General features: G+C 37.5%; 1 protein-coding gene across 1 annotated transcript in view; it reads right to left on the reverse strand.

Annotated features, from left to right (window-relative positions):
- Positions 1 to 650: 650 nt before the first annotated feature.
- LOC126336273 (uncharacterized) overlaps positions 651 to 18,352 on the reverse strand; it is a 737,143-nt gene continuing 719,441 nt past the window's right edge. Inside the window, exon 24 of the mRNA XM_049999768.1 lies at positions 651 to 3,810. Within this exon, the coding sequence (XP_049855725.1) occupies positions 3,285 to 3,810 (526 nt within the window). The 3' untranslated portion in view covers positions 651 to 3,284. The remainder of the gene's footprint in view (positions 3,811 to 18,352) is intronic.

Consider the following 18,352-nt stretch of genomic DNA (forward strand, 5'->3'; position numbering starts at 1 on the left):
GATTTCCTTAAATTGCTTCAGGCAAATGCCTGGACAGTTCCTCTGAAAGGGTGTGGCCAACTTCCTGCCCCATCCTTCCATAATCTGATGGGACCAATGACTTTTATGTTTGGTCCCCACTCCCAAATCAACCAACTAACTATTATGCAAACTTTTTACATTTTTTCACAGAAAATAAAATCACTGAAACATATGTGGGAGAAGAATAACTTATGTTTTCTCAAGGCCAAACCATATTTACAAAATGATATACTTGGGAAAAAATGGACAGACAGTGACATTCAAAGCAAGATTAACATTAGTGTGCATTGTTTTCTTTTATTTAATTTTCATTGTGAATGGTTGCTAGGTTAAATGTTCAGTTTGTTATAGGTTTCAAGGAGCTATGTGCTAGAATAAATAGGGTCTGTTGCCTTCCATTTTTTACGTTAGCGGTATCATCATTTGTCGCTCATTTTATGATAATATGTAATAAGTTAATCTTTCTGCAAAATGAGGAAGGGGAGATATTGGATATTTGGGTTTATAGTCTGACACTCATGCAGCCACCTTGTGATATTTTTAATATGTTATCAGATTGATGAGATGAATAGGTACAATCTGTAAAATGAAAAACCAGATAGTGCACATGGCTAGTGAAGACTCAAAGGTATATTTTCAATAACAGCATTAGACTTTTTTATTTTGGTACTTTTTGTACAAAAGAATATTACATGTAAAATTGGTGTATTATGGACATCATCAGCAGTTCAAGATTTTCACCATTTCTGTTGCCATATTTGCACTTGCAGAAACATTCATTATTTACAGTGATATCTATAATTTTGCATAATAAAAACTGGGAAGCACACATAAGTGATGGTGCAAATGTTATTAATTCACAGCTCTTTCTCATTATCTAAAACATAACATTTGTCATGTTCTTTTTAAAAAAAATTTAATTTTTTAATTTTTATTTATTTTTATTTTATTTTATTTTATTTTTTTAAGATGCGATGCTCTCATACCCAAATAGCTGCTGATTTAGGTAATATGATCAGGTACATAAGGAAGGGGGAACCACATAAAAGATATATAAAAAATTGTTCTTCATGTTTATTAAATATTGGTTATCAAACTGGTGCTGTTCAGTAGCACTACCCTCCTTTTATGATAAAATAATTATCATTATATAAAACGTAAAAAAAAGTTTTTTTTTTTAAAAAAAAGACGAAAATGAAATTTAAATGCTACATTAAAGACAGATGATTACAACTGTTGCATCTATCCTTAATGTGATTTTATTCCTTCTTACTGTATAATCTTAAGACAAAACTAAAACAAAACAAAAAATACTTCAAACATGCCTGGAAATGGATGAGAACACCTGTACTGCTCAACACTGAAACAAGGTCTAGCTTCAATAGTAGGCACTACGCCTCAAGTGTTTTATAAACAAAAGTCTTCTCTCAGGAGTAAATTAAAGAGAACTATGCAGAGTAAGACATGAAAGAGACAAATTATTGCAACCTCTGAACAGAAAAAAATGGTAACATGCTTTTGCAGAAAACATTCTAGTCATAGTTTGCTTTGGACCAAATGTTCGACATCTTTGTACAGCAACTTGGTTACATATTGTGTCTTTTTCAACTGTACTGTTTCCTTGTCTCGGTAAGTTGATAATAAGAATGTCTTTGTTTCAAAACCTTGAGATAGTGTCTACTTGTAAATTTCATCAACAACATCTGGCATTATGAATGTTTGAAGATTTGTACAATTAAATTACAAAGCTGAATTAGGAGGTATGCTGTGTTACTCTTATATGTCCAAGCAGTAAAACACTGTTACTGGAGTAATTGCTTAGATGATTTGTTATTTTGTAGCACAAATGGCAACTTACATTTGATCATTGTACATATATTTAAATGAAAATAAATATGCACATTGTTAATCAGTCTTATTGTACGCTCAGCAAACCAGATATGCTTTTCTGCTATTGCTGTAGTGTTGTTTTTACAATCCGTAATATAGCAATAAAATTTTATGTAATCTTGTTTCACTGTACTGGCACTGCCATAAGTTATGTATGGGCACAATTTAGAACTACATTATTGCTTCTCAAAACAGTGAGGTTTGACAAAAATGTTACTGCTGGCGAATAAGAATGAAGTGGAAAGGGATTAAGCAGCATACAGGGCTTGTGCCAATAGGTATTCTGCAGGCATCAGAATAGAAATGGTGGTAAAACTATGGTGAAATAACACAGAAGAACCTGTCAACAAAACAAAGATTAAAACTGACTAGAATGACATTAAAAGCAATAAACTCTGTTTTCTAATAAAATCAGTTGTACATTACATAAAGTAAGTGGGAAATGTTTTCAGTGCCATTTCTGGTGACTTTATAGTAAGCTCTCACTTGTGACAGAATTATTTATGGTTTATTAAAAATAAAACTTGAGCACATACATGTATATTGTAAGATAATTACACCACAGTTTGAACATTTACCAACACTGATCCTGTGTAATTTACACTAACTGTTTATAATTTGCATCGACTGTTACTGTTTCGCACACTGAAGAATAAACATTATGTTTCTGATTGCAGAAAATGTCTGCAAATGATATTATTTAAAGATAGCATTCACAATTCTGAGCTTCACATGTCCATACAACTTCCCTTTTTTTTTCTTTCTTTTCGTCATCTGTTTAACAGAAACAGTATGAGCAAAGCAAATATATTTTTTGTAAATCCAAACAAGATAGATATATCCGTAAGAAAGAAATTGGATTTATTTGGTTTATTTCAGACGGGGAATGGATTTGTATATCAAACTGCTAACTCAATTCATTCTTGGCAAGGAACTTAAATGTCCTGTTATTTACAGGTTTTTAACTTCACATTTTAATCTGTGAATTAATGATATGGGCATGATCATTTAATTGTTTGCTTTAAAAGTCTCTAGTGACCTTTTGACAATGTTATCAGGCAAATATTTCTCCTCAGACCAACTACTGATGCGAGTGCTGTAATATAATGTCATAAATTCATAAAATGTGAGCTGGTTCGTATCTGAATTTTACAGAAGCTGCCATTTTAAAAATCATTTTTAAGCATTGTCAAGTAATTTTGCAATAAACTGTTGCCCCTATAGCACAAAAACGGAAACATACTCAGAACAATGGCACAGAGGAAGCATATAGAAACTGAAGTCTAAGAGTAGCTAGACAATTGAGATTTCTGAACTGACACCGACAGCAAAGTTGTCTCTCGACGAAACATTTCAGTAACAAACCAAAACATTTAAACTGTCGTTCCGTATGTGCTAAATGTGACTCTGGATGTGTCGGTGTCCAAAGTTACATCTTCCGGAGAGGCGAGGTCCACCCTGATGGAGCCCGAGTCATTCCTCCGCCTGGCGCTCCAGTCTGAGCTGCGCCAGCTGTAGGCTCCGGCAACCTCCCCAACAGAGCTCCTGGAGCCTCCGGTCGAATCTGTGCCGTCGCCATTCCCACCGCGGAACCTGGCCACATTTGAAGCATCTTCCTCCGCTGCTGCTGCAGGATCACTGTGCGCTTCCTCGACCGCCCGTAAAATGTTCTGGCAGAGTTCGGAATCGAGGGGTACGGGGTCTTCACTGTCACGGTTGTGAATGGTGATAGCAATATGTACCGGGTGAGGAACCGGTAGAGGTATCGACAGTTTCTCTGCACTGAACGGTCGACATTTGCGCTTCCACGGCTGCCACAGAGTTGAAGAAGGGTCAGATGTGGACAGTGTGTGTCTCCTACGCCTGGCGTGATTTGCTTGTGTGTCTGTGGAAGAATCCCTGTGTAAAAAAAGAACAGCTTGTGACACATTTTCTCATCCAGCAGTATTTTAGGCACTCCTTAAGATAAATCTGTTGGAATAAAACAAGATATAATGCGTATATTCCGGAAGCAGGACTAATTACCATTAGTCTGAATACAGTTCTTTCTCTCCTGTTTTAATTTTGTGGGGTATTTATTATACCAAACTCTCACTATTTTATTAATATATCTCAATACAATTATCGTTAATGGAAATTCACAGATGGAACAATATGTGAAATAAGGGAAAGGTAGTCACTCACCTGTAGCAGGCTGATATGTGGCACAGAGACACACTACATAGAAAACAGCTCTCTTTTTTTTTTTCCTAGTAGGAAGTGCACACATTACACACACAATCACACAGAAACCTATTGTGTACTACTGCAGCTACAGCGATAATGATGATTGATTTATCAGTTATTATTGAGACCATGGATGTGGGGAGGGGATATAGAAAGATTCATGGACTGAGGCTGGGGTAGTGGAGTAGTATGATGCAGGAGTGGGAAAGACAGATGGCCCAGTGGCTGCACAAGATGAAAGGACATCTGATGGGATAGAGCATGTAAGGGGTATAGAAACAGGGAGTAGGGAGAGGGAACAGAAGTTGGTAGTTGGGGGGGGGGGGGGGGGGGGAGAGAGAGCGAGAGAGAGAGAGAGAGAGAGAGAGAGAGGAGGGGGGGGGGGGTGATAGGAAGGGGAGAGAACGCCCAAATGGGGAGTGGAGAAAGTATGATATGGGACGACAGTACATGATCTGGATGGGGAAACTGCCTTCTCCCACCACTCTTTCTACATTTCTCATGTGGGCATTATATATATCCCTCCCTACAACTACCTTACTCCCTCCATCTCAATCTTCCATCTTTCCATATCACTTGAACGCTCTGCCCCCTCAGAAGTCTTTTTGTCCCATGCAGCCACGGAGTTGTCTGTCTCTCCCACTCCTGCCTTGCACCACATGGCTACCCCCTTCCTGCCTCGAGTGTCCTGTTTAAATTAACTGATAATCAGAAATCAATGTTGCTGTGTCTGCAATAGTGAGCATTTGAGTGACTGTACAGTTTGTGATTGAATGTGTGGACTGCTGCCCCATGAATAAATACATTTGTGGATTTGGGGAATTACCTTTTATGTAATAAAGTCAGTGACACACTTGCCTATATTTCTCTACACACTCTGGCGCGACTCATATCCCTCTCCCAAACCGTAACCTTTCGGTTGTTTGACATATTACAACCCGTGAGCTCAAGGGCTGTAACAGTACTTTGTACTAGGGAAAGCACCGGAGCATAAAAGGCATCAAATGCTGTTTTCTGGTAAGTGTGTGTGTGTGTGTGTGTGTGTGTGTGTGTGTGTGTGTGTGTGTGTGTGTGTGTGTGTGCGTGCGTGCGTGCGTGCCACACATCAGTCTGCTATAGGTGCCTCTCCTTCACTTTAGATACCGATACAACTATTTAGTAACATTATGAGCTATTTTCCTCTACTGTTTCCGTCCATATTTCACCTTATTTTCCTAAGAGGCTTGAAACGTACTCCTGTGGCTTGGGTTCTACGGACAATAATCTCTTTCTAAGAAAATGTCTTCTTATAGATAAGACAAAATCACCCTTTCATCATAAGCTTACCATACTAAGTATCCTGCACCTATTTTATAATTGGTTTCACCATATTCAGTATATTATTATATTGGATTTTAAGTGAAAGTGAGTTCAGGAAATAATTCTCTACCTTTGACAGATTCATCCTGCCTGAACGAACACTGTAGTATTGTCTCCAATGAAGATATCTCATAATATATTCTTCAATCTTAAGAGGACCTCCAATATTACTTCTATCCATGGAGAACTCTACAAAGAAGGCATTCAGGAATGTCTGTCCATCTTCATCTGATCCTTTCCCTAGCTGATACTTTTATAGGTATCAGACTTGTCATACTGTACCAGAGAGCACATTCAGTCCTGGTCACTATTCTAAAATCACTTGTTGACTGTACAGGCTCCAGTGGAAAGTCCACATCGGCAAATCCACAGTATAATGAAAGGATACCTCGCTACTCACCATAAAGACAACACATCGAGTTGCAGAGAGGTACGACGAAAGATTGTTACGTATAAGCTTTAGCTGAAGCATTTTTCAGAAAATACACATATGTTCATACAAGCGAACACACCTCTCACATGTGATTGCTATCCCTGGCCACTCCAACCAGAATGCAAATGACACGAATTGAACAGGAGCAACAATCCAGAGTGGGCCAGGAAGGGAGAGGGATAGCAGGGTACGGGTGGGGGAAGAGAAGCAATACTTCTCGGCAGAGCGTGCAGTGAATAGAGGTGGCAGGACAGGGCTACCGGGCACAGCATTAGGTGGCTGTGAGGGATGGAGAGGGGGGAAAAGATGAGGGGGAAAGACCAGTGGGTGTGCTGGCAGAGAGCAGCACACAGTCAGGGTGAGAGGAGGTGAATCGTGAGGAGGTGACAGCACACAGAGGACAGAAACAGGTAGCTGGATGGTGCAGGGGAGTAGGTTACCGTAGTGTGAGTCCGGGACGATTTCAGGATCGGAGAATGTGTTGTAAGGGCAATTCCCATCTGTACAGTCCAGAAAAGCTGGTGTTGCAATGGAGGACACAGACATCCCAGGTTGTGAAGCAGCTATTGAAATCGAGCTTCTTTGTGGACAGCTGCATACAGCAGTCATACCGACATAAACAGCTGAACAATGATTGCAGCAGAGCTGGTGCATAACACAGCTGCTTTCATAGAGAGCCCATAGATTAATGGAGCAGGATAAACCTATGACAATTCTGGGTGGGTTGATTGGGGAGATCTTGCAACTGGGCCTTCCAAAGGGGTACCATCCTTGTGACAACTGGTTTGGACTGGACTGGCACAGGCATGGATTAGGATGCCGTGAAGGTCGAGTGGGCGATAGCACAACACTTCAGGAGGAGTGGGAAGGATCTTGTGTAGGATGTCTCTAACTTTGGGGCACGATAATAGATAATCAAAACTGTGACAAAGGATACAGTTCAGTTGTTCCAGTCTGAACTGGTACTGGATGACCAATGGGGCATTCCTAATAAAATAATAATATTTATTCAACACTGAATAATCAAATACAAACCCTAGAAATAATACAGTTTCAGAACACCATACAGATTATTCTTCTGAATGCATCTGTTTATAAATTACAAACTAAAGATTTGTTTGTATTAATAAATTTTAGATTTTGATGCATTTTACATTTGGTAGTATACAATCACAATATTACAAATATTGCTGTTATCAACATTATATTAGTTGTAGGTCATTTAAAACTATGAGCTAGACATACTTATGAAGCACTTTTCATATAGATACAGTACTCATCTAGTGAATAAAAAGGGTTTTCAATAAGAATTCTTTTTAGCTGATCTTTTAATTTGTTAGTTGGACGGGCTGTGAGGCTTTTTGGTAGGGCATTGGCTAGCTTCAGTCTAGAATGAATTGAATTTTTTTCACATAAAGCTGTTCTGTGGCTATTTACTTGGTATCTTAACTTGTTCCTTGTATCGTACTGGTGCAGGTCACAGTTGAAATTTGAATGTATTGTTTTCACGAGCAATATAACTTTCAATATGTATACACCTACAATGGTAATCACACCTAATTTTGGGAACAGATTCTCTAGGTTTGGCGCCATAAATAATTCTGATGACTCTTTTCTGTAGTAGTAATAATGTGCTTAGGTTCGCTTGAGTTGTTGCACCCCATATTTCTATGGCATATTTTAAATTAAATGAGAATAGGGCATGATAAGCACTTTTTAATATACCCATATCCTTCCAATATTTGCTAATCACTTTTATAGCAAATACATTCTTCGACAGCTTACAGGCTAAGGAATCGATATGCATGTCCCATTTGAGGCTGTCCTGGATTGTAATTCCCAATAACTTTGTCCATTTTTTCTTTTTGACAATGTCATTTCCTATGGATAACTTCATGCCAAATTCTGTTTGTTTCCTTGTGTTAAATTCCATCATTGCAGTCTTTGAAGCACTTAGATTTAGATGGCTTTCATTAAAATACTTGGACAGTAAGTCAATATTTATATCTCCAGTTAGTATTATGTTAACCAGCCATTTTTATTGCAGTATTTACTGTCAGTGTCAATACGCAGGTCATTAAGAACGTCAAAGAAAATATCTAGGCTACCAGATGGAGGTCTGTATAGACCTATAATAATTAAGTTCTCCTTTCCCCACTAACAATTAATTGCTGCTAGTTCTGTTACACTCTCAGTGCTGAAAGCACTTACATCCATTACACTATAATTACTACTGCTGGGTGCAATGATAGCTACCCCACCACCATGTTTCTCTTTTCTACTGAAGGCAGAGCAAAAGATCATGGAGAGTGACTTACATACACTAATTACCTCATCTGTGTACCAGTGCTCACTTATACCTAAAACATCAGGGTTATTAATTGCTGCAATGGATCCAACTCATTGTGCTTATTCCTAAGACTTCGAAAGTTTTGCTGAATTAATTTAAGTGTGAGTTTGGATTGTCAAACACCTGATGGATGTGTCACCCGACCGGTCTGATTGTTTTTAAGACTACAATGGTTCCGCTGTATGATGTTAGGGCTGAGTTTCTCCTGCTGGACCATACAGGGAGATTTAGAGCTACCAGGCTGTCCAGCAAGGTTTACAAGTTTCCCTGGCTTGTCAGCAGTAGCCGCTTGTGAGGCAGGTCCTATCTGAGTGGGTTGTGCCATTCTATAGCAATGCACTTATTTACACTGCTTTGTGTAATGTTTTGTCTGATTTTACCAATAATTAATTTACTCACAATATTTATACCTCTCTTATTCATTTTCATACCATGAGTTGTGTGCAAGTCTCTATCTAGGTTACTGACGTTTACCAAAGACATATTGCGAAATTTATTACATATTGTTTTAAGCCTATTATTTGTTTTACACACTTCCAAGTTCACAACAGATTGGTCCATTAGATCATGTCTCTGTGGATTGTTAAGAACAATTACTTTAGTGCCAGTCAACTTACCAAGTGTTACTTTCATGTGCCTGATAGCGTCATTTGCTTGATTTTTAGCCACATCATTTGATAAAGACATAATCATTTGCTAAGAAAGATTCACTATCTTGCACACACAGCTTCACCACAGCAGAAAGAGGTGCACCAGGTTGAATGTGAGCAACAGCTGTAAAGCTGTCTCGGATACTTGTGATGTTTTGAGGTATTTCGCAAACATGACTGTCTCCATATACAACAATCCGGCCCTTGTTGTACTTCTGGTTCCCCTTGCTTCTACTACTGCCATTTTGGAATAATTTGTTGCATACATTTTCATGGATTACACAGTCATTTCTTTCGCAGATTTCACTGACATTACATTGAACATTTTGTTTTTGTTCACTCACTAGGTTAGCATTAATACATGAGTTGGGCTTGGTGTGTTTTGAAATTATCACTCAAAATTTTTTAACAGTTTGAATGGTTATTTTTAGTTGGCACGGATTTCAATGCTGCGACTTCTGCTATTGGTATTTTGTCAAGAATCTGATACCTGTTTTGAGTTATAATAGTCGGAAAGCATTCCTCAGTTTTTGATTTAGGCGTACTATCATTCAACAGGTGCTGCCAATCAATTTCGTCCACCTTTTTATTTAGTAATGTAACCTCAGCTTTTAAACACTGAATTTCACTTATTAAATCTTCAACTAATGCTGAGAATTTGCACTTACACTCACAACTTTTTGTGTTTGTAATTTTACCTAAGTTTATAAGGCAGCACTGAACGCAGTTCCAGCTTGTCATAAATTAGTTGTTTTCTTTCACTGTTGAGTCAATTTCAGCATATCGAAAATGAACCAAATTGTTGCATTTGCTGCATGTGATTCCAATTTTCAACATTTTTTGCACTTTCTACACTTTTTATCGACTAAAGAAGAATAGAATTAATATAGGTAATTGTTATTCAGGAAGTCATTGTTTTAGTGAAATTGAAAATGGTTTGTTGTATGAATATGTTCAGTCTGGAAAAGGGGATGGCATATGTACTCCATTCGTTAGAGTAAAAGTTGGTACCTGGGCAGGCAAGTGCCAGGAATATCTGCCATACTAAGCAAAAAGCTGAAGTGTGAGAAAGACTACATTGGAATCCTAGTCATTGAGGTGAAAATAAAAGGTGCTACAGGAAAACACAGTTCAACTGTGAAAAGCCAAATGTTGTCATCTTTTACAATTGAGGAAGTCACATTTATGCATAGATGCCAAATTATACCAGGACTCAGTGAGGACTGTATTCTTAGGATATTGTGAATTAGGAGTGTAGATGCAAGATTTGACTGGGGAGGACAAAAACTTATAATAACAACACCAAATGGGGTGTATCTCCGCCAAGTTTGTCAGATCAAATACAGTTTTGTGTAATGATAAATTTAATACTATAAATCTTGTAAAGGAGAAAAGATATGTTGACAAAGACATAACAGAACTAGACTGAAGAGAAGCAGATTTCAAAACACTTGTAAACACTATGATTTCAGAAGCTAGTGGTCTAAACAACGTGCAAAAACAGGAACTAGAGTCTTTGTTATGGGAATACAGTGATGTCTTTAGCAACAAAGTAAGGCATTATCAATGTACTTTGCTAGTGACACGCCATGATCCATTTTTCATAAAACTGTACAGTGTGCCCATAGCCAAATGTACAGCGGCTGAGAAAGAATTACATAAGATGGAAGTGTGTGGCATTATTAAAAGGGTTATCAGCACTTATAATAACCCACTTGTGGTTGTGTCAAAGAGAGATGGTGGAGTGAGAATAGTTCTTGACTCCAGGACACAAAATTAATGTCAAGTCTAGACTTAACCTCAGGCTTTCACCAAGAACCTCTGGCACCCAACTCTACAAAGTATGCCACTTTTCTATACAATGGTCATTGCTATCAGTATTGTGTAGTCCCTTTCGGCTTGAACTCATTGGTAGCGGAATTCGTTAGAGCTTTAGACCATGTGCATGGGCAGGAATTTGTACTCAAATTAGAGATTTACGTAGATAACATTTTAGTGACTGGACAAGATTGGAATGAGCATGTTGGGCTTTTAAGACAGGTATGTGAGAAACTTAGAAGAGGGGAATGACACTAAAACTAGAACAGTGCAAATTTGCAGTACCTGAGTTAAAAGTTTTGGGACATATCATAACAGAAAAAGTGATTTTGGTGGATCCAGGCAAAATAAAAGCTATTTCAGAGTTTCCAATAGCCTGTAACAGAAAACAACTGAAATTTTTTTATGGGCTATGTGAATTCTACACAAAAATTTTAAGTAAACAAAGCTAAAGTGCACCCTGTCTAAGTAACTTATTAAAGTAGGACACTGTTTGGATATGGAGTAAAGATTGTCAAGAGGCTTTCGATAAAATAAAAAAAAAGAAGAACTGAATAAGCAGAACCTGTCACACAGACCAGATTTCAGTTTACCTTTCTGTTTACATACCGAAAAAAAAAAGTCAATAGTCAATGAGGAGACAGTTCATTCTACAATGGCATTTGCAAGCAGAACGTTACTGAAGCATGAAAAGAACTATACAGTCACAGAAAAAGAATTATTAGCCATACAGTGCTCATTTTCAAAATTCAGGACCTATTTACTTGGACATAAGGTAATAGTGTACTCTGATCATAAGGCCTGAAGCTATTTACAGGAATGCAAGCTCTATCATGATAGGCTAGCAAGTTGGGCATTGTATTTACAACAATTCAACTTTGAAATTAAGTATACTAAAGGCTCTGACAACATAGATGCAGATGTTCTATCAAGGCACCAGTAGGAGGAGAAACAGAAATTTTTGATCAGAATGAAGAAAACAAGTTTAAAATGAATGTATCACATGGGGTTACCGATGAAAAAGTTGTTACATCATTGTGTGACAAAATCAGGAGGAGCCAGAACTGTGATACAAATTGGAAATTAATAAAGAGCTATTTAGGGAAAAAGAACTATGAAAAATTGGACAAGAACTATTTAGGAGAACTGATGAAGACTTGAGCAGTTGGAAACTATGTTGGCCTGAAGATGAAACTGAGGGGTTAATTAGGTATACACGTGAGAGCTATGGTCATTGTGGCATTCAGAAATGTATGCAGAAATTACAAGAAAATATATAATTCTACAATATGGCCAAGATAATGAGAAAAGAATTATTGTCAACTTGTGATAAGTGTCAATGAGTCAAAGTAAGTAACAGAAAATGTCAAAGTGAAATGCAAAACATTACTCTTGCACAACCTCTAGACTTAGTTGATGTTCATTTCTATGGGTCCCTTCCAAGGAGTAGGAGTGGTTACTATTACACTTTTGTCATGGTGGAAGTATTTTCGAAACTAATCAAGTTGTATCCTGTCTGAAAAGCCACAGATAGTTACAAAAGTTGAAAAAGACCATTTCTTAAATGTTGTGAAACCAAAAGCAATCTTGTCGAATACCAGTTCACAGTTTTTGTCAAAAGTATGGAAAGTCTTTGTTGATAAATTGGGAATCAAACATGTTCAAATATCAGTATACGTATAATCCACCATCAAAGCTAGCTGAGAGGTATATGTGTGAGATTGGTCATTTATGTCATACATATTGCAGTCATATACATCTTACATGGTACAACCATGTACAAGCTTGCAAATCCTTCCACAGGATTTTCACCTTATGAATTTATGTTTCATCTAAAACCAGAAAACATTATCACTGAATTTGAAGAATTTCCACTGCGCACAATGATGACTATGAGCGAACGTGAAGCCATAGTCAAAGAAACCATGATAAAACAGGGGGAAATTAGAAAAAGACGACATGATAGCAAGATAAAAGCAACTAAGTTTAAAGTTGCAGGTTATGTTTTAGTAAAATCACATGAGAAATCAAAAATCTTAACTTTTGAAATAAAGAAATTCTTTGACATCTACACAGGACCATTCGAGATTGTGGAGAATCCACACCTTAATGCTTACCAGTTGGTGTATCCTAAATCAATGAAAGTTCTCGGGCTAAGGAATATTGTTTTGTTGAAATTGTATAAACAAAAGGGGTAAGACTATTGTGAGAAAGTTAAAAGGTGACTCAACAAAAGTTTTTCACTGGAAATTATGAAATTTTTTGTCTAAAAATTGACTGATTTATGCACAGTTTGGTGTCCTTGAAAATGTTTATTATTTGTTTAAAATGTAATTTCGATATGAAATGTTTGCAATGAATTTTCCTTGTGTAATATGCTTATCGTGTTAGTTCTTGATATTTCTATATGTTTATGCAATGTGAACGATATTTGATAATGTGTGTAATTTTAGCTTGTGTAACCTTCTCACACCACACTCATTGCGACATCATTTAAAATGTAAACCACTAATCAGCGCTAAATCTGTCTCACAACACTAACAGTTTTTTTAATTTTTTTTTTTGATCTTACAGGGAGAGTCCTAATTACTACACACCTAAGTTGTTGAAATGTCCTACTAAACAAGGGGGAGAATCGTTTTAAGTAAACGACATGAATTACTGTATCTTTGTTTCTCAACCACTGCAAAGCATAGGTAGTAACATTTTTCAAAGTTTGATTATATACATATCATCCTAATACTTACAAACAACCGTGAACCTACACATGCACTTTTACTGTGAATATGAACTCTTGTAACAAACTGACAATAGCTTTACTTTTGAAAACAATTTAATTTTTTGTTTATCCTTGGGGCAGGTGTTATAGATTGTGATAAGACATTTTACACCCAAAATGTTAAAGCATTTGTATTACAACTTTATTGAATTTATTGTTAGTTTTTTTTCTTAGCTCAGTTAGTTTCCTTTTTGGACCAGTCCATACCTTTGTAGTATTACTCAGACAGATCCTGTAAACTTCTCTCACTAGATAAACATTACCAGAAGGATAAATATGTATCCTAAGCATGTACTTACACACAAATACTATGTAACCAAAAGGTGACCTCTGTATTTTATTTTTAGATAACATGGCATTATAATCAACGATGCAATACAAACAGCTAAGCTGTAGAAATGGACTTGCTGCAGTACAAATAGAAATCAAACCTATTAACGGAGGTCAGCTAAGTGCAGATGGGCGATGTGGGACATTACTGTGAGTAGCAAGTAAAGTGGTCAACAAAACAAAGTAAAGCAAACCAACAGTCAAACGTTACAACCTTTCAGTGGTTTAATGTGAAGTGCTAGGACATTATGGACTCATCTAAGTGAAAACTGTAAATCTTCTTTTGTATTTCATTTACCTTAAAATTAACAATCATATGTTTTCCTTTACTTTGTGTAACACAATTTCAGTGTTAAACCTAATGTCATGCCAATTGCTACGGGCGGCAAGTTAGCACAATTCAAAGAAAACAGTCCTACTAAAAAATTTAATTTATTTAAAATCATGTTCTTGGCAGTTCCATTATTCTGGTGTCAGAATTTTGTTCATACTTACAAAATTCTTGGGGGGCTATTGTAATGGAACTGACAAATAGACCTTATTTTGTTACATTATACACTAATTAAAGTTGTGTTAAAAATAATTTGCTTAATACGATATTAGGATAGGTGTTGCGATCAATAATCGATATTAAAATTGCATGTTCTTTGTTGCTATGACTGTGATCATTGGTGAGCAACGGGATTTCGGCCACTCGAGTTCTGGCCGCGGTCGAGTGTATTCATATTCAAATGTGTGGGTTTTTTCTTCTTCTTCTTTTTTTTCAAATTTTGCAAACAAACTGTGGAATCATGCATCATGATTTGGTTGGTCCAGTGATAAACAAAAACCCACACCTTTTCTTGCACCCAGAGTATCAGAGGAATCATTGCCTAGACAATGAGAAGCCACATGAACAACGCAGACTCAGCAGCATCAACAAAGAACACACCATGGCCAGCTCTATACTATACTATATAGCCATTAGCCACACCGTAATAGTGTCCTTATGGAAATAACTTTTGCAGCATAGTAGAGAGAGGGTCATGATACACTCCCAAACTCAACCCCTAGCCACAGGGATATGATCCCTCCTTCCAAAAACAATCTGGTCTCAACCTATAGTGACCATCTTTCCATCCCCACACACTCCACCCAACTGGTCCCACGCTCTCTGTCCAGTCATCACCTCACAATTTACCACCCGCACCCTCATTTCTCACTGTATACTCCTCTTGTCAGTACACCCCCTCCCCCCATCATCCCCTCAACAGCCTTCCAAAGCTGCAGTAGAGCTGATTCCTCTTCCCTCAACTCTACCCTGTTATCCCTCCCCCCTTTTCACCATGCTCCAGACTGCTGCTCCCATTTGATGCATTTCTGTTGCACTGTGGTTAGAGAAGCCAGAGACAGCAGTCATGTGTTTGTGCATATGAGGTATGCCTGCTCATATGAATGTGTGTGCATTTTTATTTTCTGAAGACGGCTTTGGCCAAAAGCTTATACTAAGTCTTTTTATCATGCCTGTCCACAACTCAAAGTGTTCTTTAGAGTGTGGGTGGCGATCTATACTTTTAATAATATTGTCTATATTTACAAGACAGACTTTTTAGTTGACTGAGGCTATCAACTACTTGCTGCCCCTAAGGCATGTTAATATAGAGTGGCACAGCTAATTAAGTGAATTAACATGCCCTACAAATAGAAATTCCTGGAGTAGTTGTGAAAAAAGACTAGATAGATAGAGAAAAAAAACTCTATCCAGCACTATATTAGGTGATGGGTAAATATCATATATTGTAATACTGAATAGGATGTGCAGCTGGTTTAAAGAGTGTGCATGTACTCAAAAGCAGATTGGTCTTACTTCCACAAATCTTTTGAACCCACTCAAATCCATTGTATTATAAGCATGATTTGTCACTGACATTTTTAATGTCACTTTTCCTTCTGAGTGCTGGAGAACCCGAATGAAAAAATTGAGCACAGAAAACTTTTGAGTACCCTCTAGCTGACCTAAATACGCATAATAGAGCCCTCATCTAATGTAAGGCATCTTGTGGTTGGCTTTTTTGGACTCATCCGTTGACATTTCATCTTAGCTTCCCTGCAGTTTTCTCCTTCCCATTTGCTGGAGTTGACACTAGGGATGTGGCGCAATGTTTCCTGTTGATTCAGTTCTAACAGGTGTCAAAGCTTTATTAATTGTTTTGCTAATAGCTGTAACTCGTTTTTGGTTAGCAACACACTCATTTCCAACTCCAGTTCTGTAGGTGCACATGAATGGACTCTCATTTGCTCATCGGCTCTGATATGTGTGATCTTACTCTGAATCTATTAAATCCAGCTTCAATGACACACAGCAAATATGGTGAGAGCAACATCATTTAATTTTTTCTCTATTCTCTTAAGTGCCATTTAACTGACAAATTACATTTTGGACTTCAATGATTTTCACTATTCCTGATAAATCTATGCAGTGTCTGTGTGGATAATGTCACTATGTGTTCATTTGTGTCATCAATCATTCATTCATTCACTGTATTCTATAGATCACACCCAGAAGGGAGAACACTCTTGGATGCAGAAGGTGTCAAGATACATGTTAATGTGAGACTAAAACATCACAGAAACTTAATTTGTATACTCTTTTAACTATAAACTATCACCACACTCCTTAATGCCACTCACAGTTACACCATCTAAATTTAATTGAGAGCATTAGAAAACCTGCTATTTTTAAAAAAGCGGTTGCCTCTTCAGTTACATGATACATAGTTACAGTTTATCTGCTATTAGTAGCTAAATATTTACTTTATTAGTGTAGTATTTAAAAAAGTTCCTATAAAAACTGAGTCTTATTGATAGTACATTATTGTCTGTTACACAGCTTAATGGAAAATACTTCTACTTGCTAAATAGCTAATAGAAATTGTAAATTCCTGAATGTAGATATCCAAACAATTTGTAGAAAAAGTCATTAATAAGTTATGTCATTGTTCTTTTACTGGTAGGGATTCCTAGTTTCTTACTGTACATAGACAGAAGCTTTTTGAATACCTTACCGATAGCATTCGTAACACCAGTCTGAATCCTGAACAAGGAAGCAAAGTCCACATGAAAATGTATTGAAAGACATCTTCTATACACCATGAGCTGCACTAGAAATGTTTTGTTTGACTAAACTAGTTTTCAGGTTTATAATCCATCATCAGTGGCATATGATACAGAGAAACAGACAACTATGTTCACTAACATAGTACACCATTAGTTATACATATTACTGCTGTCTAATTTTAGGCAGCGACTATTCTTGATAATGTTTGATATAACTGTTATATAGAGTAAATATGGAACTAACAGGCCACGGACTCTACAATAGTTGTCTCTTACTATTTCTAAGGTCACTCTTATATATGTCTGCTAGATGCATTCGTGTATAAATTACAATTTTTGACACTGGAATGTGAAGGTAGAATACACAAAAGATATAAGACGGAAAAATAATCCAACACATCATGTCACATTAGACAAATTTTACATGCAGGATGTAAACTCCAAGCCAAACTTATTCGGTTAAAACATTGTTGAAATTTTGTATATACATCTTATTCTGTAACTCAATTTGTTCATTAAGCATATTGTCTTGTTGTTTTTCATTTGTATGAATACTTCAATTTCTTCTAAAATATTTAATAAGGTGCCTTTTGTGGAAAATGGTGATGTTTTTGTTAATGTCGTTAGCAGGATGCCTATATCCTCTTCAGTGAGCACTGAATGCAGAGGAATTGGCTTCGCTAACATTAGTTATATTCTCTAAATCTTTTTTTAAGCTCTTCCCTTTTTGTCCAACATAAAAAATATCACAATCACTACATGTTACTTTATACCCCTCCCACAGTGGTATTCCACCATCCACACAATATACTCGTCCATCCCTACACAACTCTTGCTCGCAACCCCGAACCTCTATAGCTCGTACCCCTGTAATAGACCTAGTTGTAAAACCTGTACCGTACATCCTTCCACCACCACCTACTCCAGTCTGGTCACAAACATCACCTATCCCATCAAAGACAGGGCTACATATGAAACCAGTCACGTGATCTACAAGCTAAGCTGCGGCCACTGTGTTGCATTCTCTGTGGGCACGACAACCGACAAGCTGTCTGTCAGCACGAACGGCCACCGACAAACTGTGTCCGAGAAACAAGTGAACCACTGTGTTGGCGAGTGTGCTGCCAAACGTGACATCCTTCATTTCAGCCTGTACCATACGGGTCCTTCCCACTGACACCAGCTTTTCTCAACTGCACAGGTCGGAACTCTCCCACGTGCCCGTAACCCTCCTGGCCTCAACCTCCGTCAGTCACTGTTCTCGCCCAATCGGCCCCTTCCCTGTTCCCATTCCAGCACTACACAGCCCCCATTCCACCGTCACACCCAGTCTTGTTACTTCTCTCCTTTCCCACCACCCCTCCCCCTGCCCTGCCACAGGGGAGGAGGATGACACGCAA

Source organism: Schistocerca gregaria, chromosome 2 (genome assembly GCF_023897955.1).
Source record: "Schistocerca gregaria isolate iqSchGreg1 chromosome 2, iqSchGreg1.2, whole genome shotgun sequence".
Classification (NCBI taxonomy): domain Eukaryota; kingdom Metazoa; phylum Arthropoda; class Insecta; order Orthoptera; family Acrididae; genus Schistocerca; species Schistocerca gregaria.